The sequence below is a fragment of the Aptenodytes forsteri genome, unplaced genomic scaffold (assembly GCF_000699145.1).
Source record: "Aptenodytes forsteri isolate BGI_AS27 unplaced genomic scaffold, ASM69914v1 Scaffold200, whole genome shotgun sequence".
NCBI lineage: Eukaryota > Metazoa > Chordata > Aves > Sphenisciformes > Spheniscidae > Aptenodytes > Aptenodytes forsteri.
This window is the reverse complement of record NW_008796187.1, coordinates 2,610,077-2,634,359: the sequence shown is the minus strand read 5'-3', so window position 1 is coordinate 2,634,359 and position 24,283 is coordinate 2,610,077. Positions and strand designations below refer to the sequence as shown.

The window sequence follows — 24,283 nt, the reverse complement described above, 5'->3', positions numbered from 1 at the left end:
CTACAGAAGAGCAGCATTTCCAGAGACAATGATTGGACTGTTTGTGGTTTTTACTTCTCACTTTTTGCATATAAGCAGAATTTCCAAGGTTGCAAAACAGAATTGTAAGAACGTTGCCTCTATTGGTCTCATTTATGTGATTCTATTGTAATATGTGATTGCATTTCTGCTGGCAGATAGAAATATTTTGCTAAATGGGAAAGTATAGCTGATATTATAGGGATCATTTGAGAATTTTAAGAATGCTGTCTGGAGCTGACTTTTTTCTCTGTCAATATAAGCCCACACAGGGGCTTGCAAAATTATTCACCTAGAGGCCTCTCCCTCTAAGGAAGACTAATTTCTAATTCCCATCTTCTTTCCATAGACTCAGTCTTCCCCTTTCCTGACACCCAGTCTCAGTCTCCTTGGCTGCTCAGATCCTTTTCCAGTTGTACATGCTCAGCATCCATGCCCCAAGAGTAGCATTTCCCTGGCTCTACCTCTGTATGTATTCTAAATCTTTTCCTTTGGTTCCCAGACTGCTTGGAACTCCATGGATGCTCATCTATTTTCGGTAAGCCCCCTCTACCACAGACCACTGTTCTGATCAGGGCTCTGCCCTCTCTGGTCTCTTGCCCCAGTGGCTCTGCCCTGCAAGGCTTTATTTTCCCAGTCCCAGCTATTTCCCCACCACAGTAATTCCCATATGCAGATTCTCATCTAACTCACGCTGACCTTCCCCTGGTCCTTCTTCTGCTCTGCTTCTTCCTTCCCTCGCCTTATCTTTCAACCATCTCTGCCCCTTTTTCATTCCTGGGGTTATCCTTTCCAGTATCTACCCTGCTATTTTACCCTCTCACTTCCAGGCTCTCTTGTCTGGCTGCACTTCCAGAGGGACTTCCCACTCACCCGACTCCCAGTCTCAGCATCCTTTTCCAAAGTCACTCTTTGCTCGCTCTGCTTTTCCAGCTGTCCATCCCCATTTCTTCCCAGCACCTGCTTCCGATCTAGCCTCACCAGGAGCAATTTTTATCCATTGCTAGTCTGCCAGATCCCATGTCTTTGTCGAACTCCTTTCTCTGTCTCTAATCAAACTATGGCACTTGCTTCATTTCGGTTTTCAGTTGAACTTCTCTGCATTAACTAGTGGGTCCTCATGGAAGGGGAACTGAGGGCACAGGAGAGACAAACTCTATGCTTTTATATCTGGAATATGACCCCGCCTTGGGTCATCAGGTGGGAGAAGTCATTACAAGGATATTGTAATTTGGTTTTAGTAGTCCTGAGCTGTACCGTGATGGTACGCCACGTACCGTCTGGTCAGCTGGGAGTCTGGAGCTCAGCTAGTGTTGACAATCTTCAGAGATTTTACTTGCAAAACTGTGATGTACAGTTTTTTCAGATCTTGCCTTAATTTGGAAAGACTGGCAGCAAAAGGCAAAAAGGCATATACTTGGCACAGAAACCTCTCCTGCCAAATTTAAGTCCAGCTTTCAAAGCACTGAAGCAGCAGAGCAGGACTTTTTGTCATTGACGGCAGCATATTTCCCCTAGCCTGTTTTGTAATCTTAGCTGGTGGTTTTATCTGGCATTTTCATAAAAATAAAAATTAAATCAAATCAGGCCAAGGAAACACTGTATCTGGAAAATTTAATCTGGAATAACTAAAGTTTGACATTGCTGTATGTGAAATCAGAATCTAATGATGGGAAACGTCAAATATGCATAATCATAGGTGAAACTACAATCCTTGCTGATACGAGTAACAGCTTTAAAAAATCTGAAATACGTTCTAAATAGTTGAGGACAAATTATGAACTGAGCTACATTTCTGGAAATCATCTGATTCTTACATTCAACTAATGGCTGAACTTAGCCCTTTGTGTATAGCAAACTTCTACTTTTTAAAACTTGCTGCAGGCAGACCTTATAAATTCTCAGCTTTCTAAGGCCAGACATGACCACGGTAATTGCAGAATCTGATCTCATGTGCAAGAGAGACTGCAACATTTTGCATACTAATTCTTTTATTTCACCTAAAACTCACAGTTGAACAAGAAGATAGCCATTAGTGTATCTAAATCCAGCTATCAATATGCATGTATTCGGGGGGGGCTGTTTCCTGGGTTGGATTCAAGAGAAGAGGTTGAGCCTAATGGCCGTAATGACATGACTGTATCTTAATGAGAACACACCACTAGCAAAACATTCCAATTAACTGGGGATGTACTGAGCTGAAATAAATGGGTTTAAGTGATGATCAGCCTGGTGTGAAATTATAAACTCCATTGTTAGTACCAAAATGACTAATTACAGCTCTGATGCAGAATAGCACTCAAATTTCTAAATCTGTGGGAGTAAACTGAAAATGCTTTCAGCCTTTTGCAAGACCTCCAGGGAAAAATGAAGAGCGTGCAATTTTTAGCTTGCATTTTTATTTAATTTGTGCATTATCTCAGTAAAAGTATTATATAGTATTTCTTTCCTCTTTCTCCTGTCTTTTTTTTACTTGAGTTTCCACAGGATGTCCTAATTAGGAGACCCATACTGTATACCCTCAAAAGAATTAAGGATTTCACTTCAGCTAAGTGGCATTTTTGACTGTGGAAAAAAAGCACAATTTAATGGGACAGAGAAAAACAAGGCAGCCAGGCTATTCAGGGGAAACTGAGAAATAGGCACAAGTTTTATATACGGATTTGTAATTTATTTAGGTGGTGCTCACTTCTTTACACTTTTCTAACACTGTATAGTACTAAATTCTCTTAATCTAACTTGTACTTCTACGTAAAGCAATCCACACACGTTTTAAGGCTTTCTCTTCCTTTTGCCCTACAGCTTTCATATCGAGAAAGCAAATGTTAAAAGCAGTTAAAAGCAGGCTTGAATCTGTTTTCTCCATTGATGGGTTTTAAAATTAAAGCTCTTTGAAACATTCATGCCCATCAGCGCAGCCCAGGAGCCCTAAATCACAACTGTCTGGTGCTGACAAGCCAAGTCTTGAAAAAGGGGTGACAATTTTTACTGCCCTAGCTTAGAGTGCCCAACCAATGCTGAATTGAGGAAAAAAAACCCAGATTTTTCTTTTTAGTAGACTATATGAAATAGTAAAGGCTGAAGATGCCTTTGAGTTCCTGTTCTGTTTTATTTACCATCTCTCACAATTGCCCTGAAAGCTAAAAACATCCCTTAATAAATTAAAATCTCTTTCTTCGTGATAGATTCCAGGTGAAGTAGAAAAGGTGTGATATTTCTGTAAATGTACGCTACCCAGAAAGTATATTTTTCACTGAAACTTGATATCCTGCAGAAGATAAGAATTCAAAGGACAGATTCAATGAAGTTAATAGAACAAGCTATGTAGCCACATTATTCACTCATGTTTTACAATGTACATTAAATAGTGTAATCAAATGTGCAAAATAAGTTGGCACCTATGTACTATAATGATGGGCATATTAGGCATACCTAATAAAGCTCACAAGCTTATCAAAATCCTAAAAGCTGATTTTCCTGAAATCTGCCTCCTTGAATATTTTAAACAAAATCTTAAATTCATAGCTATTTATTGGTCCCTTGTACTTTTATAAAAAGTATATTAGCATACTTCACATTTGGATATTATAGGTCTCGTAGCTCTGGTGAAAGGTCAAATGGTATATAAGAAAGCTTCTAAATAAATATACTTCATTAAGTGCTTCATATAAAAATTATTTAAGGCTCAACTACCTTATCTTAACAGATCTCCAGATTTTCACAATTTTTGTAAAATTTATGATTTATGAAGATAAGCGTCTTAATTACAGAATTACAGAATAATTTAGTTTGGAAGAGACCTCTGGAGGTTATCTAGTCCAGCCCCCTGCACAATGAGCGCAGGTTGTTTAGGGACTAACTATTTTGAATGTCTTCAAGGATGGGACCCCACAGCCTCTTTGGGCAACCTGCTTCAGCATTTGACCGCCTTCAAGGTGAAACCGCCAACTTTGCCGTGAAAGCACATGGTCAGCTTGTTGTCCACCAGGATCTGCAGGGCCTTTTCTGCAAGCGTCAGGGTGAACAGCTGTTTTACCAAGTACAGTGTTTCCGTAAAGAAAATCACCATGTTGTGCTATTAGATGCATTGCTTTTACAGTGATTTCCTTTTCTTTCATTCTCATTTGATTTGAGCGCTAGTTGTTCGGCCCTGAGTCTCAAAAGCATTTTTGATGTACAAATTTCATTTGTACCTAAGACATCTCGGAAGGTACCTGCAGAGAACTCTGCAAAATGAAACAAACCAGATTTCTATTTACCTTGAAAAGCATCCAGCAGCCAATGTGATACACCGGAGGCATCCCGCAGTGCATGTTTAGTAATGGGAACGTACAGCCTTAAAGGTCTGGACAAACCCAGCAGGAACTATTGAAATCTCCTTTTTCAGACATGCAGTTTCAAAATGACATTCAGCAGCAAGACAATAATTTTTCATAAAATGTTTCTGAGGTGCTAGTTTTAGGAATGTTTATCCAGTAAGTTTTCACTTTGATCATGTACCAATGGACTGTGGCAAGGGCAATGTACCTCTGTTATGTCAAACCTAGGCATCTTTGAGTCATTGCTTTTGTTGTCATCGGTAATCATGTATATGTTGTTTGAGCCATAGTGTGATACCAAATATACCGATGCTACTCTGACGACAAAGTAATAATTAATCAATATCTTGAACGCCCAGATTACTTGTCTGTGCAAGCACACGTTACCAGCACATGGTATCTGTGACAGGAGGGACCTTCTTCTTAGCTTTACTGGCTTCTGATGAATCTCATTCAAAGCCCACTGACTTACTAGAAAACTAGTATAGTCTTCAGTGGGTTTTGGATTAAAGGCATTTGATCTTAGGGAAATCAAATAATCTGTGAAATAATGTTTCTCTCTTGTAAAAGTCATTAAAATTCATAGAGGGAAAGTACAAAGTATGCACTTTTACTGGTTTATCTCTATTAAGAAAACTGGTTTTATCAATTTTTTTTAATTACTTAACTAATTTAAGGCATTTTAAGACCTCATGTATTTGGTGTTTCATTTGTTTCTTTCAGTTGAATCAAGGTGGTTACTATGGAAACAAACACATTGCATGATTTGAGTTGCTGTTAGCTTTCGGAACAAATACATTATTACGAGAACAAAAAAAACCCTGAGATATTGAACTATAAAGTAAAATAAGATCCTTATTAATTAACAAATCCTGGGTAAAAGCTAGTTTTATACTTTAAGTATGCGGGATAGGAGCCACTCCGGCAGAAACAAATGAAAATAATGAAAGTTAACAGAGCTGTCATTTCAATATTCAGTAATATTATCTAGAATATGCAATTTCCCAGATGTAATTCCCATATCCTGCACGAACAGTTACAACAAAGTGAAAGGCTTACCGACGCCAACTTGCTTTTCCTGTCCCGGTGTAACTGCAAAATGTATACGCTTCTAGAAACAGCGGAGCAGTTGGGAAAATAGAGCTGCTCTTGACATCAGTTACGCAGGTAATATATGGCATAGTCCTCCTGGCACCCCCTCAGCTGTTTGCACAATTATTTTCTTGGCCATCTCACAGCCTTGCATGTTTATGCATGGGGCAAACAGGTGTGCGTGCAGAAAGGAGGAATCGAAGCCCCTCAGTCTGGGAAAGCCTGAAGTCCTGGGGGTTGACAAGTGTTGCCAGGCTTTGCTTTCCAAACTCCTGGCGATACGGGAAAGAGCGGACCAGGCCAGTAGGAATTAGATAGATGTCAATTCTCCTCTCCCATACATAACTCACTTTTGACTGTTAGTGACCCTATAATGTTCAAAATCAGGAAAGAGTTGCATAATTGAAATCAGCTCAAACTGGGCAAATCAGCTCAAAATACAGGCATGGAGCCCAGAGAGCTAGAATAAGAGCCCAGACTAACCTGTAAGTTGACTTCACCATAGCATTTGCTAGAACATGCCCATACATGCGCACGCACACACGCACACAGACCCACACTTAAAAGAATGCTTCGATTATAGATACAGCTCTTTAACTAATAAAAGTACTTAATAAATCATCAATCATAGAACAGCCCAGGTTGGAAAGCACCTCGAAAGATCATCTGGTCCAAACTTTCATGGGAAGGGGAGCCTAGATGAGGTTATCTAGCCATCTGTCCAATTGCATCTTGAAAAGCTCCAGTGATGAGGACTCTACCACGTCCCTGGGGAGGTTGTTACAGTGAATGATTGTTCCCGCTGTAAGAAATTTCTTACATCAAGATGAAACCTCTCCCACTGCAACTTGTACCCGTTGCCCCTTGTCTTCTTCCTGTAGCTTCTTGTGAAGAGAGAGCCTCTGTCCTCTTTGTAGCTGCCCTTTAAGTACAGGAATACTGTGATGCGGTCCTGACTGAGCCTTCGCTTCTCCAGGGAGTAAAGATCTAACTCCTTCAGTCAAACCTAACTCCTTCAGTCAAGAAAAAGAACAAAGGAAATTAAAGAGCTATATTTTCATGGGGTGTTTTAAAAACTGTTGAGTGTATGAAATCAGGCTTAGCCCTCAATCAGTGTTGTATGACCCCAAAATGCTATTGTGAATCATGCACGGAAACACCAGAGGAGACTCTGCGTTCTTATTCTACACCATTTGCACATTGCATAACTTATTTTTTCCACGTTACAGAGCATGTATGAGTACCTATGTAAATGCATGCTTGTTTGTGTCTGTTTTATACTGCTGAAGAGAAGGTGTTTCTCACAAAGTCAGTAGACCTGACTCTCAGAAACAATGGATGTTAAAAATACAAACCTGAAGAAATGTACTGGGTGAATCAAGTCCATGTCTGTTCTCCAAAGAAAACTTTGTCTGAGATCAAAATCAAAATTAGTTAATTAAAGGCCCCAAATAAATACTTCCATAGGCTTTACAGTTTTTCTATCTTCCCAAAGTGCCATGAGAAGCATACTTATATAATCAGCATTGGCTCATGTTTTCAGTGGAAAAAGTTTGCCAGCTTTGATAGTAAGGAAAACTTCAAAGGCTGTGATAAATCAAATGAATAATTTGTCTGGAGGAAGTCTGTATAAATTGGTCATGTTATCTAAATGTGACAAATGAAATGTTAAGATCTCCCTCCCTCTTTCTCCAGGAATAATTGGATTTGCACATCTCTCTAAATTGCTAGTCTTTTCACCAAAATGTAGGCACACGTATTTTTCATTGCCTGAAGGCCCGTCGTGATAAACAGTTACAGAAAAGCGGCCAAAGCTATATGGCAGGGTTCAGGCAGGCTGATTCTACATTTTCCTACTGTTAGCCCACCTGATGTGAAGATGATGAGCAGGCCATGTAAGACTAGCTCAGTTCTGCATCCTTAATTTAGATATGCTGGACTAGATAAGATGAAAGGGTCTAAGATTCTTTGTATATCATTCAAAGGTAAGTTAGAAGGCTTCATTACTCACACATGAGTTCCTCTAGGGGACCATCAGTTCTGAATTTGGCATTTTGGAGGAAGAAGAGGTAACAGGGAAATGGCAATTTAAAATTACCTTAATTTTTCTTAAGTTTCTAAGGTTTTAAAGAAGGGTTGGGTGGTACGTATCACTTGCTGTTCTTATAGAAAAGGGACTGTGGATTCAGATGGTTTACTCTCTGTTATTCATAAGTTTTTTTTTCTTAATTGGGCATTTATGAAATTATGGGATATATATGTACTTAAATATTGCTTTGGTTTTCTATGCATTAAATGCTCTCTTTTCTGATGCCAGATTCACCAAAGTTACTAATGCAAATTTGTATGTTTAATGTTGACATCAAAGACAAAGCTTCTTGTCCTTATTTTATTAGTAAAATGTTCGAGGCCTCTTGCTATTAGAACATGTAGATCTCTTATTAATTGTTCCAGTTCTTTTATGAAGAGAACATGTCGATCTTTCCTGAGTGTTCTGCCTTTCAGCTGAGAATCTGAAATGTCAAGAAAACAGAGAAAGGAAAGTTTCAACTCAGAAGCTGAAGTACAAAATTATGTGTTAGAAATTGAAACAGTGATAGATAAGCTTGTGCCTACGCAGTGTGAGTGTGAAATCTTACAGGTGCACATATTTGGGCTTCTATTTACACTTTTTTTCTAAATATGTCCTTTGATTTCATATGGTGTGACCTATGTCCTTGCCAAACTACAGCAGAATTTTAAATTTTTAATGGTATGTTTTAAATGTCTGGAGAGACCAGAGTTCTGTGGTGCTACTAGGAACATATTGTCACAATCCGCTGATTCTTACTGACAGAAGTTTTACCTCGTATATGCTTTCAAGCTGTATGTAAGCTGAGGCAACAAATGGAAAATAATGTTTGGAATATAATGATGGGACCTCAAATATTGATGAAGTAGAACTGGCTTGAGTTACATTTATGGTTTGGCATGCTACAAGTGATTTATTATCATAGGAACATAGTAAAAATAAACTACAAAAGTACTTGGTCCATAATCATGCAAACATGCCTTCTTGAGCTAAAATTCACTACTTTGAAGTATCCTCATGCAATTGTTCATATTAGTATGAACAATTCATTAGTTCATACTAATTGATTAGTTCATATTAGTAAAATGAAATACATCTGTTATTATCTGCAATGCTGAAATAAGTGAAATACGGAAGTCTAATATGGCCTCCACATGGGACATTTGCTTTTGGTTTGTTGGTTTTTTTAACCATTCCATATAAATTGTCGAGGGATGTTAAATAATAATCTGTCCTTCAATTATTGGCCTGTCAAATGATAGTCTGATTAACATTGAATTGATTATTGCATTTTAATATGAATGGATATGCACTCCAATAGGGACTGAAAAATAATACCTTAGCAGGGGAAGGAAAGGAATTATTTCTTTGGGTGCTCCCCTGGCTGTAGCACACACCCCTCACCCCCTGAGCATTTTCTTGAGCATTCAAGTTACTTTCAGACTTTCCACCCAGAAACTCTTGGCACTCTGCACTGCCGACAGAGCAAGAGCCAGCAACTGGGTTCAACTAAACTAAAAATCTAGCAGGAGATGAGGGGCGCATGGTAGCAGCAGCTGGGCAGGTCACAGCATGACCAAAGAAAAAGGGGCAAAATACATACGTGTTTTGGAGGTAAGAGTGGTGAGGGAGATCAGGATGTCTGGGAATGGAGTTGGGTCCACTGCTGAGGTAAGGGGAGGAATAATAGCTTTTAGTGTTGCACATTAAGTGAGAGAAGATGATACTTCTGCCTGCTGACTATTTCCTTGGTATGCTTTTCTCTGATTTATCAGTTGTAAATACAAGGCAAAAAGGAAGTGCTATTTTTGTTGTGGTTATTTTTCCAGTGGATCGATATTTAAATTATACTCAGACCTGAACCTGGTTTTCCAACCAAAAGCTCCTATTATTTTGTTGGTGGTAGTTTGGTTTAGTTATTGCCTTTTTTGGTTTTGGGTTTGGGTTTTTTTGTTGGGTTTTTTTGTTGGTTGGTAAATTTGAAATCTGGAGTTGATCTCTGATGAAGTATTGGTGATAAGGGTTAGGCAGGTCAGAACAGAAGCTTCACCTGAATATGACAGAAATACGAAACAAAATCTGATTCCAAATCATGATCTGTATCTTGCAATTTATACTCACTATTTAGTTTAAACTTAGCTCATTACCATCACATTGTTTTAATAAGTGCCTAAGTATGTAATTGTACTAAGATTATTTAACATTATTCTCTGGTTTTATCCATAGCAACTTGTAAAGTCAAAGATTTAAATATAATAACAACTCTGTAGCTGAAATCTGAATCAAGGATGATTATTTTCCTAACTCCTAAATTCAAGATCTGGTGCTTGGTCAAAAGCTTTGTACAGAAAAATACTGATAAATTATATTATCAGGCCAGATTGACAAGTATTTTAGATGAATGTTTAAGCCTTCTTTTCGAAAAAGTATTTAAGCCTGTGTCTAAACTTTAAAAACGTGAGTAACTCAAGTTTACCATGCCAAACTTCTTTTGGGGCATTTACTCAATATAGTAGAGGGGTTTAGTATACTGAATAGGAAATAGAGCAAAATAAGAGAAGAAAACGCAGAGAGATTTACACTTCCGTCTAGACCAAGCTCTAACTGCGTGCAGCAAGGCAATGAGCATGTGCCAGAATGAGCATTAAACTGGACGGATGCCAACTTTTTTATTGCAAGTAACGTCTTGCAGCTGGAGCCTGTTCTCTGGAAGGAAAAGGCAGAGCCACCAATGACTTCAGTGGCGCAAAACCAGAGCGTTCCAGAGTGGAAGAATTAGCTCATGGTGTACTTCTTGGCAAAATCCTGGAGAGTTTATAAACACAAAAAAATACTATATAACGTAATTGTAAGTGGGGCTTTGTTTAGTATGATTTACCCTAAGTCAGAGTTGGGTCTTTCTGGTTGAGTGGTTGGTTGACACTTGCCTCATGCACCATGCCGTTGGACAGTGGGATCAGCATTTTCCAAAAGAGATGCTGTGCTCTGGCTTCACCTGGGCTTACCAGTGGTGCTTATATGGCTCCTAATATGCTGCCAGAGCAACAGCTGGGAATATTTTGTGTTAAAAGATGCACCTGTTTCCTCTCTGTGGAGGAACTGCACAGAAAGTCACTCCCGTTTCTTGAATAAATTCCTACTGGTGGTCTGTTCAGCCCAACTGCTAGTTGCTGCACCAGTAGCAGACAAAGCCAGTGTGTGCCCTGGGCATTCCAGTCCTTCCAGCCATGGCAGGAGATGGACTTCCAGCTTCAATCTTCAGATGGACAATTAATATCCTCAGGAGGGCCATCTACAGACGTCCTTCAAAGTGCTGTTTGCCATACTGAGAAACATAAATGCAGTGGCCTCAAATGGCAGCTTTGTTACAGGCAAGCAGAAAGAGCTGAATTAAGTTTGTGACAGCTCCACCCGTCTGCTACCTAACACAGACCAAATCACCATGTTGACCTCCTCTACCCCTCGCCTATCTAGCTATCCTTTCTAACCTGCCAGTCTTGCATAATACTGAATTGCTTTTTATACATACCTGGTTAGATAAGATGGAATTTTTCAACCACAAAATGCAGTAATATGTCCTGACTGATTAAAACCAGATTTTTTTCCATAATATAACCTCTTAAATAAAATACAAACTTTCAGAAATGTTTAGGCAGACATCTGTAGAAGCCAGGACTTTAATAACACTGCATAAATTGTGGTTCTTTAGATGAGCTTTTTGCTTTCTCTTCCTATAAATGTCTGTCATTAGTTATGTACAAAACTCAGAACTTCAGTTTTTGGAATGAATACTTCCCAGGTCTTGCTTGTGCAATATTAGATTAGGCATCTCATGAGCAGGAGCTCTTGTTGAACTCCTGGTTTTAAGTACATTCCATGTCCTGGGAGTTTGGAAGTAGATGCAGCCACGATGCTGCAGGACAGTTGTGCAACAGTTCAATTTCTCCTTAACCCCCTTCATTGCACTGGATTAACCCATGGGGAAAAGAATGAGCTTATGAATCCTCAATAAGTCTTTAATGACATGCTTTAAATGCAGGGTGTCTGGTATTTGTTGTGCTCTTTTAACACTTCAGCTTCCAGTCTGACTACGGCATTGAAGCAAAAAAAACCCAACCACCAAATATATTTGGGCCTCAAATATATCTAGTTTTGCAAACCTTGATTAGCTCACGTATCAGTCCGAGACTGGTTTCGGTTTTTACTTTAGTCAAATCTTAATCTAGTCTTTCTTGAGCCTTGATTCCTGATCATTATTCTAGTCCTTCTTTGCTTATTGATTCGTTAGAAATAACGCTGAACCAACCCCCCAGATCCCAGCCAAGCCAACATCTTGTAATAGTTTGACTGAAATGGGAATCTCTAAAAAAAAATTACTTGCCCTATATTCAGTTTTGTCATTGTCTAAACTGGGACAGAGTTTTTATAACATGTTTGAATGCCCTGAGAAAACAAATTGCTTTCTCTGTTTAAAAGAAAATGGTGTTTTCTTTTCATTTTTTGTATGTACATTTCACATTATAATATTGAAAATAACTAAGCAGTGTCAGTTCCATTGGCCTGTGTTCTTGGTAATCATGGTCCCTGTTACAGGCAGAATAGTTATTAAGTATATTATTGTTTCTTTCCCAAACCTAGTACTGCACATCAAAGGAAAACTTTTGCTATAGCGTACTATATATGGCTCTCGTCCTGTCCTTTTTCCTCAGAGGCCCCAGCTGTGAAATTTCTCTTATGTTCTGAGGAAGGGAGAAGCAGCAGTGAAGGAAGGCTAAAGAGCATGGCAGCAAAGCAACTCACAAGGCCAGATTGGTGTAGTTGAATCAAAGGGCAGAGCCATGGCTGCAAGTGGCAAGCACCCGTGGTACGTTTGAGGGCATGGCTTTGCAGAGAAGTGAGAGCATAGTTGTCGGTTTTCCCTAGAATATTGTCCTCTCATTTAATAAAGATTTTATGTGGTCAAGAACCTGATATGCTTGGATTTCCTTTAATTTTCACAATGTCCTATTTTAAATAAGGGTTAATAAAAAAATAAGCGACATTCCTATGAAATATGGAAATAGGCCTAACTTAGCATCATTTAAGTCATAGTGGCTTCAAATGCAGCTATTTTTATTGCACTTTTAATAAAAATAGTCCTGGACAATTAATTAACAGTGCAGTATCTCATGGGTCTTTCCTTGTGATATACTGTAATCACTTGAGGTAAAAATCTTAGTCCCCAGGCGTGTATCAACATCATAGCTATTATTTCTTTTCACATAGAAATGTGGAGTGCAGTTGTCAAGCTCTGCACATTTGAGACTTGAGGTCGATCATTCCTATTAACCGCAAATGTTACCATTCCCTGGCTGGAGAAATACAGGGTCGAGCTGGTGTATCCTACAGGAGAGTAGTCATCTGTTTCAGGACAAGTACATAGAATAAAAATTAGCTTAAGTTTTTCCATGTGCACCTGGCATGTCCATTTAAATAAAGAGCACCGAAGGAAACATTAAACTCGCATACACCCAAAACCTGGCTCAAAACCATGCTTGATATTCTGTCAGTTCTTCTGGAATTGATTGGCAACTTTTTTAATAGGTTAGAAACAAGTCCTGGAGGCAACAGGCCTAGTTCATAGGGTATGTCACCACGACGAGGTGGAAACGTAACTGGAGCACATTGCAAGCATAACTTCTTCGAGTTAGGAGGAAAAACAGTTGCAGCGAAGATGTGGTTGCATGGACTTCGTTAGCGACAGGGTGTATATTTATGATCTCCAGCCAGCCTGCATGTACTGATCTGCCATGTCAACACCGCTATGGTTGCCCCGCTAGCTTGAGTAAGTTAGGCTATGATCACACTTCTGCTTTGCGGTGTCTTATTCCTCGTCTCTGTTTTACTGCAGTGTAACCGTGTGGCTTCTGGTTACACTCTTCAACCGACCAAATCTGAAAATATATAACCTCTGTTTCAGTTTGACCATTTGTAAAGAGGTGATGGGAGGGTGGCTGTGGTTCTCATGAAGCCTATATAATTACTTAACCTAATTTCCACTGTGCAGGGCTCTGATAAGCCCAGAAGGCATTCCAAAGTTGTTTTCTTCTTTAAACTGGGAGGTAGCCTCAGAATATGCCTTACCCTGGTCAGTTCTACACCAGGAGCAAAGGAAATGCAAACTGCTGTCAATGTTTTCTGCCGAAGGGCTTTGATCATGATGGATTTGATGTAAATGGTGAGCAAGGCTGTTGTTACAAAGTAGTGTCCCACAGTGTGTGACTCTTAGCATGTGCTGCAGTTTCAGTGGATTGGTTCTCAAAACCTTCCAGTAAGCAGTGAGTGGAAAATACAAATGCGTACTTATATTTAACAGTAGCAGGAAAAACAATATTTTTAATGAGAAAAAGGCAGTGGCTTTACTTCAAATGGAATTTAAAATCTCATTGTAGCTGATAGCTATATGTCTTATCTTGTGGCCCTTTAAACAGACATTTTTTATGGACCAGGAAAAGGCCTCTGAGAAGATCTCCGGGATGTTGTTGTTTTCTCTGCTGTGATGTAAGGCAGGAGCACACAAGTCAGTGTTTTTCTTCTTAAGAAGCTTACATTAATTTATTTTGACAGCATTTTCAACCCATATAGTAGCTTAGGACTATCTGTTTGTGCTACCTACCTATTTTAGACAAGCGATGCTTTGCGTGAGACTGTTAATTTGGCAAAGGGCATGGGTTCACATTTGGTTCTCATAGACTGGTAGATTTAAAGGCCAAAAGAGACCATTATGATCATCTAGTCTGACCTCCCACTTCAATCAGGGCACAAGCCTCATGCAGCCGTTACTGCAACGAGATCATGACTTCAGTGCGAGCTAGACAGCAGCTTAAAGAAGGCATCCAGTCCTGAGTTGCCTTCCTCTAATTTTTAGCATTAATTTTTCCAACTTCAGACTCCAGTCCCTGGATCGTATCATTTTATAGGCATGCAGAGTCAAAATGAAACATCATCCTCAACTGTCCTTTTCAATTACATGTCTGTGACTCCATCTACTTGGATTTATCCCAAGATTATAGGAATATTTATGTTGTATAGTTGTCAGACCATGCTAAATGGACAGTAAGCATTCTTTTCACTCTATACTGGATATTGTAAAAACAGTTGCAAAGCACACATGGAATGTCAAGATCTTGGGCTAGGTCTGCAGCATGCAGGCTATGTCAGGAAGCGTTCAGCCTGGCTTTTGGTTTTTAAGAGCAGTTTGCATCCACTGAGTTAACGTACATGAAGTCTCTTCACAGAGCAAATGCACAACAACTATTGTCCTTCTTTTAAAAACCAACCCCTGCATCTCCAAGATCAGTTTTTAATAGACAGGTGATGATGAAAATTGGCAAGTGACCAAAAAAGATAAGGAAAGGCAGGTGGAAATGTTTAAGACATTACGATTTATCTAGAACATTTCCAAAAATACAGTTGTAATTTGGTTCACCTAAGAGCATGGCAGTAGAACGTTAGGTGGGAGGAAGGAAGATACTTTGAATAAGCTTATTCTGCCACTCATTTTCACATATACTTATCATAATGCGGGAGCACACTTTCTCCAGACTTAAAACCTGGCTACAATTCACTATCCCAGGAATTCTGGTCTACAGCACTGGATCAATTTTTGAAGATGGCCAGAGCTCGAAATTTGGCGTTGAAGTTTTACACAACCTGGGAAGTTTCAGGTGTGGATGTAAAATGAGTTTGTGACACTATGGAAAGTCTGTGAGCAAGTTAAACTACTTCTGAAACTTAAAAGTCTTTCAGGCCCTTTCCAGCTCCCCCTGTGCAGAGTAAAGAACGAGTGCAGGGCTTGAACTCCGCTTCTGGTATGTAGTATCATGTGGTAGCCAAAGTGGTGCCATGGTCTGTATGGAAATGGAATAGGGGAAAGAACTAGAGGAAGATACTGCCAAGAGAAAATCTGGGTAAACCTACTGCAAGAATTGATCAAGTTTTTTGACCTTTAAAAATTTCAAGTCAGGCCAGTTTTAAGAGCTGCCATTCAGTACTTGCCCTAGTGAAACTGAAAAGATTGACGTTAATTTCAGAAAGCAGCTGCCAGGTTCTTGCTATTTAGTAAAACATTAATATAAACTGATGTTCTTCAACAGAAGTTTATCAAAATTCTGATGCTTCTTGACTTAAAAAGACCCCAATCTCTTGCATACCGAACTGCAAGGAAACAAAATTCCGGGCTTTCCAGTTTGAAAATGACATAGTTCGAGGAGCTAGAGCACAGGAATGCATTAACTCTAATTTTTGTAAGGCAACTCACTTGTTTAGTAGTTATCCTCCATTCTCACAATTGAGAAATGCAGAGGACATCAAGAGACCTGTGTGAAACCATAATAATATATATGGGTTTATGTTTATATTCACTGGATAGAGCACTTATTCTAAAACTTTGTTCTTTATCCAGAATTTGAAAATATCATGGATATAATAATCTATATGTAATCTATGGGTAAATAAATTTCTGTTTCAGAGAAAAATACTTACTATTCATATATTAATGGCTTTAGTTCAAGACACTTTCAGGTTATTGAAAATCACTGCAGTATTCCATAACGGCTTTGAGAATATTTTTTCTTCATAGTATGTGAAGGTCCCAACTGTTAGTCCAATAATATGTTTAAAATTAGGCAATCCCAATCAAGAATTTAAATTTTTCATTTGAAATCTTTTGGTATAAAATATTAGAACATGTATAAAATGAACATATGGGCAATAAGAAGGTATATAGCTATATAAATATCATTTCAAGAATATTTGCACATTTGGACCCCCCTTAACAAACTGGTTTTTAAAGACAAAGGTTATCTGATGCTGTAACTATATATGGTATTTTGACTTTGCATGTGAGTCTCAGCTCTATAAAGGGACATCTAACAGCACAGCAAACATGCCTTTGCAATTAAATGATCGTTCACAGTACAGCTTATGGAAATATAAGATACAGCTCAAACTGTTCGGTAAAGAATGCCCGTTCTTGTTACTCTTTGTTTTAATGGGCTATAAAATAAATGCAGTGTAGAAGGTATTTTTACAGCCAGAGCTTGTGATACACGATATGCATGGCTGTGCTGGGAAGAAAATGCCAAAATTATATACTTCAAACACCAATCACCCTTCTCGGAAGGGGTATGTACGTAAAGCCATCAAAATCCTGTGCTATCTTTAATGGAACAGGACTGACTGCTCCTCCGGTGTTTACAGCATCAGCCCTGGTAAATGCCAAAGTACGTATGGTTCAGCAGTGAAATATTGCCAGCTTCATTCGTTTGTAGCCATATGCAAGGAGTAAGGAGACTGCACGGCTGCAGAAAGGGAGGGCAAGGAACAAAGTGGTTTAAAACAGCATGAAATAGGCGGGGAGCAACAGCCCCAGAAACAAACACACAGACACAGACACGCAGACACAGAGACACACAGATGCACACACGGACACACACAGACACACACTAAGTGCAGGTGGTAAGGGGGGGCCCGGAAAGGATGAGAGAGGTCAGGTGAGTTCATGGTAGCTGAAGGGACTTAAGCGACGGAATAGATACATCGGGGCAAAAAGTAGCAGTGTGAAGAAAAGAAGTCCATTAATAAAATATGAGGAGGAATGAATTTAATGAGAGCTCTGCAGAGACACTACAGCCCTTGTGAGGAGAGAAGCACGGGGCCCAGTTCTGGTATTCTTGTTCAGTACTTCCTAGATACTGGGGGCTGCTCGGAGGACAAAGTACAATTAAAAGGCAGGGACTGTCAGCCTGTCAAGAATACTAAGCAAGGGACTAGTCTCACACACTTACATAGGTGAATAACTATGAGGAACAGCTTGTCACGCCAGCAGTCCCCAGGATTTTCAAAATGAAATACGTGCCCCTGAAGTTACTGAAATAAATGAGTGTTTACAGTCAGGACTCTTTTTAATGGCTTAATTCCTTTTTTTCTTCTTCTTTTTTATGTACTCAAGTTATATTTACAGAGGTTTATCTGTGTGGAAACTTTGCGTTTATGCAAAACCAGGACGTTTTCATGCCCCTGTGTTTCCAGAAGATGGAATTCCATGTAAAACAGCAGCTATCTCGCGACGTGTAGTAAAAAGCGAGGAGCTGGTAGTTGCAAGGCCCACGGTGCACGGCAGGGTCCTGGTCCCAAGGCAGCCAGACCAGGGAGCGGGTCACAGCCGTCACAGACCTCCTCCTTCTCATGTGCTTGGATTTCCTTCCTGTGGATATGGAGAGGAATCTCACATGCAGTTGCACAGTGGTCAGGATGCGGCCTCGGATCTGGAAGCCGGAAAGCACTCTGATCTCCCGCAGTTGCAGATATTTATTGCAGCCATAATCAGTTGATAAACACAGACATAAGCCGCAAGTTCTCTCTTAAGAGCAGTTAGGGAAGGCACAACCTGTGAGTAGGTATTTCATTCTTATGCGTAAAAAGGATGTTTTTCTTCAGAAATATTTATTAAAAAATACAACTCTATTGACCTAGGGAATTCAATCAATCAGATCAATCCCCCCCAGCACTGTGAATCACAAGAAGAAAGTGCTGACCCATCTACTGGGTCCTTACAAATACAGTCCCAAAGGGGCACATACTTGGAGACCTCAGTTAGCAACAGGCTTTTAAATTCAGATGTTAGACTGAGAGCAGGAAATAAGGAGTCAAAAAGTGTTCTCAGCCAAAACAAACCACTTTTTTTGGTGAAATGTTTTTAGCTTCCCTGCTGTTCTCCTTACTCCTTTTTTTCCCCCTGACTAAAACTAGTTGCTTAATCTAGTTTTTAGTAGGTCCTTAGAAACTCTGTTTTCTAGAACTTGCTCATATCTTGAACTTTTCTGCTCTCTTGTCTTGCCGTACTTGATGCATAGACAAAACATTTAATGGATCATATCAAAATGGAAGTCTCATGTTCATACCTGTGTAATTACAAAGTTCAGATCCTGAAAATATATCCATTTTTCAACTGTTCACCTAAATATTAAATTCTTCAAAATGCTAATGTGTTCTTTTCTTTCTTTTTGACAGCAAAATTTGGAGAGTAACCTCACCAACCTTATTAAGAGGAATACTGAACTGGAAACTCTTTTGGCAAAACTCATTCAGACTTGTCAACATGTAGAAGTGAGTACTGACGTCCATTTGAAATACTTGTAAACTTAATTACATTCACTTCCAGCATTCAGGAACAAAAGTTTAAACAAAAAAACACAAGCGCAGAATTAAATTAAAATAGTGGTAAACTGATTTGGAGCTTTTTCACTGGTAAATGGTATTCTCAATACAGATGACATCCTTTCCATTCCTTCCTATCTATAATATGTTTGTATAGCCCCCATCACTGCTGTACCTGCGCACATCACTCACTATCTGTAACATGTTTATCTTTTTGGGTCCTTTGTGAGGTAGAGTAACAACTACAGGTGGAAAATTAAGGCAAAGAAATAGTAACGCCCAGATCCACAATGATATTTGGGTTTCTATCAGCCACTGCTTATTTTTTTTTCTTCAGAATTAAGTGTCTAAATACGTGGACTCAAAAGTCATACACGAAATATGTCTGTCTTCAGAAGAAGAAAGAAGCCTACAGGCCATTGAGTTGCCTCAGTTACATATTCCACTTTGATTATCACAGAAAGTCTTTAGGAGGGAGGTACCTGAATCCATATTTCCCCAAAGCTGGGGGATGTTTTAGATGGCCCCATGGGGGCTGCTGCTCTACATGCGAATTAAAATAATCACAGACTAATTCAGCCATGGGAGCTGACACAGGAAGAGATCAGAGTCCAAAATGGACTCTTTTTTTTAGCAAAACTTTTCCTTTTACTTTTTGCCACACTGTGAGACCTTTTCAGTTCCTTATAGTACATTCAAGTCAACAAAGCCAAAACCACTATGAACAAAAAGCTTCCATATCATAAAAAACTTGCAAAAGACAACATGAGTTTATGCTTTCTGCCAGTAACTATTATACAATCTTCCCCATGGCATCAAAACTTTATCACCAGTACTTTCCTCGTTGTCAGTCTCAGCCATGAGTTCCAGGTGACACACCAGATACAAAAGATTTTTACCCCTCCTCCAGGTAAATTGTGGCTGAGAAACACTGGAAGACTAGGAAAGGCTCAACATTGTGACGTGCATGTGCTTGTTGACAGATATACGGGATTCACTGAGATACACCAAGTTCATCATTTGCAGTGCAATCAGTTTTCATAAGTTCTAAACTAAATCTAAGATGGCATGGGAATGTTAATGGGGTAGGAATCAGAGGAGCTGGCACAACATAAATAACTGCTGATTTAGGGTGGAACAAGCTTTAGACGTCAATCACAGAGAAGAGGTATTTTCAGTTAAACAGCTAATTACTAGTCAGATTAGCAGGGAAAACTTACTTTCCCTGTGAAAAATGGTTGGGGTTTTTTTTGCATTGCAATGCTGTCTGTTGACAGGCTTCTGCATAGGACCATTTCACTTCTGACTGCATTGCAATTCCTGCAGCAGCCTTGTTTATTCAGAGAAGGGGGCACTGTATGTTCCTAGCAGACAGGCAGCATTAAGTAATAATGGTGTGTAGAAAAGGTATTCTACTTTGAGTATGGTTGTCCATGTATGTGAAAGGAAGCCGGGTTTCTTCACCAGTGTTACCTGGGGAATAGCCCTGGGGAATTTGAGAGAGTAGCCTTAACGGTACTAGCTACCTAACGGTAGCCTTAACGGTAGCCTTAACCCAGAGCTTCTGAAACATGGATATAATTTAAGAGAAAGTTAGCTGTGACATTAACTGCTGTAACACGGCCACCTGCCAGCTCTGCAGAAAGGCACTTGGTTTTTAGAGAAGCCTCTTTTTCTTCCTTATAAAGTCCCATGGAAGTTCTCCATAGGGCTACTTCTTTTCTGTCTTTTTGAGACTAAAATTCAGTGACCTAATTAAGCCCAAGAGCAGCTTTTGCTTTTGAATAGATTCAAAGGCACATCCTGAAAATTTGGCATCTGCTTATTTGGCATCTGGACTGTGGCAATGGCACATGCTGCAGAAAAAGAAAGAAAGAAAAAAAAACATCCAAAAAAACCAAACAAAAAAACCCCAATCCCCGAAACAAAACAAAGAACCCCAAGACTGTTCTTCCAAAGAGATCATCTCATCCATTTTTCTATCTGCTCCACCTCTGTGGAGCCTCACTGACTTCATGGGGCTCAGCAAAACCATGAAAGTCTATCCACAGTATCAGACTTGAGGTGAACGGTTTGAGTTCTTTATATAGACAGTAATAACGTCAGGCAGAACAACTGTAGTATCAGCTGGAAAGACTGTAGTAGGTAACGAGAGACAGAGACAAAGCACGTTTTCTTCCACTGTATATAAAACTCAGAGCAAAACCCATGAAGCAGATGGGCCCAGGACAGCATAAGGCCTCTTCTTCATTAGTGGCCTGTGTCCAAGATGGGCTAGATCTGGAAAATTTAAGATGGTTCCTCCATCTCCTCTGCAATTCTGCAATATATTACCAACTCTAAGGTTTAGTATTACAAAAAATCCAACTTGTTCAACTGGTAACAGATGCGCTACTGTCCCTGGAGCCCTGTTTTAGAAAATTTCTCTGTAGACATAAAGCAATAGCAGCAAAGTTGTTAATGAATTCCTACCACGTTTTATTCATCAAATTAGTCTAATTAGCATTTAAATTAGCTAAATATTAAGAAATGAGCTTCAGTCAAAACCCTGGACCTAGGCCACGCTGGAAATCGGGCAAGTGGGGATGTGGAAGTAAACTTTAAAGCTATCTCTTTTTCTCAGAACGCTGTGGAAACTTCAGATATGATGTGACTATTTCCAGCGTTAGAGAAGCTGAGGCTTAGATAGATTTTTAAAAAGTCAGTATGCTCTCTTTCTTTGTGCTTCTTCGTGACAGAAATTCACCCCAAGCCAGAAACCCAAATGAAGCAAACAGTATATTGGTTGTAACATTAATGTTACGAATTTAAAATTACAAAATATTAGGAAAAGAAAAGCTGAAGTTTCCAATGGCTGTATCAGTGTTGCCATATGAACTCAAAGGTTGAAACCGAACAAGCAGTTAATTTTATAGGAAATGTTTTCTTTTTCATTTTTTGATACAATATATTACAGATGATGATGTAGAATATATTGTATACAATTTGTAAGCATGTAAAAATATAGGTGGTGCACTGTAAAAACTGCTGTTACATACCTAGATTTTCCTTACCTAATTTTAAATCATTTTAATAATGTTATTTTAATGTTGATTTAAATTTTGGGAGGTTTAAAACCAGTTGGAAAAAAAAAGAATTGCTTATATTTCACACATAATTTGAACTTTGAAAAACAAGGAAGGAAAGGAAATTATTATTCCTTGTGTTAAAGTTACCAAGTTTTTATTGAGGAGTATATAAACTTTAAAAAAAGTTATGCTAATTATCATTTATTTGTAGAAATAAACACTAACATTTTTTAATGCCTTTGTCTGTCAGAAACCAAAAAATTACAGGAAAAATGAATGTCTTTTTTGGCTTTTGATATGGAGCAGAAGCTGATGTTTCCAAAAACGAACAGCAAACAGGCTCTGTGTCTTTTGAATAAATGAATCCTCGCCAGCCAAACCAAATGTTGTCGCAGAGCCACTGTTTCTCATCAGCCAAGTGAGCTGTTAATGGCTTCCCAGCAACCAGCTTCACTGCAGATTAATTATCCACCCATACATCCTTCGCATCAGGCAACTGAAACTTTATCCATAGCAAAGGCCAAATCCCAATCTCTCTGTGTGTTAAAACTAATGTTTATTCCCTTCTGAAAAGAGTTGTTTTCACTTTTTGCTCGCGTGAGCAGGCAAGGGCTGATTGGGGATGTTTGTTATCTGGAAGCTAGACGCCTTCAAGCCACCGAGGAGGGCGGATCTGGGGCTGCCTTTCATCACAGCAACGGAGGCATAAATCTTGCCTATTTTTAGATGGAGTTTATCAATTTATGACAAGATTTATCCTGGTGGGGGACCTGATCTTGGGAGACTCAAGAAGTCCACTTCCAGTCTTGCATTCCTGCGGGTGGTTCTGGGCATATCAGTGGGAAAACTTTTGCCAATAAATCAAGCCAAACTTGTATTCTTTACTGCTTTAAGTACAGCAGAGATATTATTAAGCATTTTATAATATCTTAATGAATGATTTCATGCCTAATATGTAAGTACAGTCTGTGCTAATACTTATTTTATGGTAATGCTTAATTTTTAAAATCTCATTTTCTGAATGGAAGCCACAGCCTGAAAAGTGAGCGCTTGAGACTGTAACGCTCTTTCTGTCCCAATTCTTTCTGTTTCACGAGGAGCATGCTGACACACTGGTTTTACTCATCTTTCAGACACATCCCTAACATGTTTTCTGTTTTACATTCATTTTTCCATCTTTCCACTCTCCCTTCCTCCGTAATCCAGTCTGTCGTTTCTTGGTTTTGCAGAAAATCCAAAGGCTGTTAATCAGGAAGGTTTTGTTTTCCTTCCTTGGAGATGATGGCAGGTCTACAACTTCACGCCTTTGGCCAGGCTGCTTTCTGCAGAGCACACCTTCGCTCGGGGCAGCTTGCTGGATTGGCCCCGGTGATTCAGCTCTGCTCCTCACTCTCTTTAGGGAAGGTGGCTGTGGCTGCCTCCCCAGGGACAGGAGGCTTGGCTGCATCAAACGATAAACTGATTCATAGGATAAAATATAGTTTTCTCCACAAACTGAGAAAATGGACTAGAAATGGCTACTAATCTGAAGTATGTTTATTTGTAGTCGTAGTTCACAGCACTCACACATCTCAGTATCTGTAGAAAACTGTTTTAAAAGCATTAAAAACAATCCTGGAGAATTTTATTTTTAAATTCTGTGGACATTCACCCAATGAGAGAGCCCTCTAGAATGTGGCTAAATCAGCATGTGGCTCTTAAAAGTCCATAAAAACATCCATGCGTGTCAGGAAAGCAGCTACTTAGTTCTGGAGCTATTACAAGGGGAAGATGTTTGAGGGAAAAGGAAGTAGTGTAAATATTTATGCTTTGGCATAAATTAACAGTCTAGGTACAAGCCCTCTACCTCAGCTGAGGGAGAAGAGGCTCTAACTGGATCCAGTCCCACTGGGTGAAACAAGGCTGCAGTAATTCGCTCATGACAAATGTGCTACGCAAATTGCTTGCGTGAATATCTGAAAATTTCTGTAGGAGCCTTGGGCAAATCTTCCAAAAACACTGTTGTAAAATTGGGATTGACAGACCTACGATATAGTGATATAGGTTAATGCCTGGGTGATAGTATTCCCGTGGCCATACCAGCCCACCTCCATGTCTCCCTGCCTCCCACCGTGTGCTGGAGGGGCATCAGCATGGCGGTGCCCCAGGGTGGCCTTTGGCACATCTCCCCTACCTGCCCCCCTGCACGCTGCAGCACTGCCACCCTCCCCTGCACCCCTGCCATGTGCAGGGCGATGGGGGCCGCATCCTGCTCTGCTGGCCTGTGGCTTTTCCAGCTGTACGCAGCTCTGGATTTAGCCACTTCTCAGTTGAATCAGGGAAGGATTTAATGCTTTGAGCACTTAGGTTCTCCCCTTGGTTTTAGTGTCGCAGGTTTCTCTGGCTGACAAAGTGCTATGTCACAGCAGATTTGCTTCTTTGTCATAGTTTCCAAGGCACGTTGCTTCTATGAATGTGTGAGGTTTCTGCAGACGACTATTAGATCATGACGTTAGTTGGCATAAGGCACAAATTTG

At 39.6% G+C, this 24,283-nt stretch overlaps 1 protein-coding gene across 1 annotated transcript in view; it reads left to right on the top strand.

The window, feature by feature from the left end:
* MID1 (midline 1) overlaps positions 1-24,283 on the top strand; it is a 112,281-nt gene that overhangs the window by 49,271 nt on the left and 38,727 nt on the right. The window contains exon 3 of the mRNA XM_009287839.2: positions 18,553-18,648. Within this exon, the coding sequence (XP_009286114.1) occupies positions 18,553-18,648 (96 nt within the window). The remainder of the gene's footprint in view (positions 1-18,552; positions 18,649-24,283) is intronic.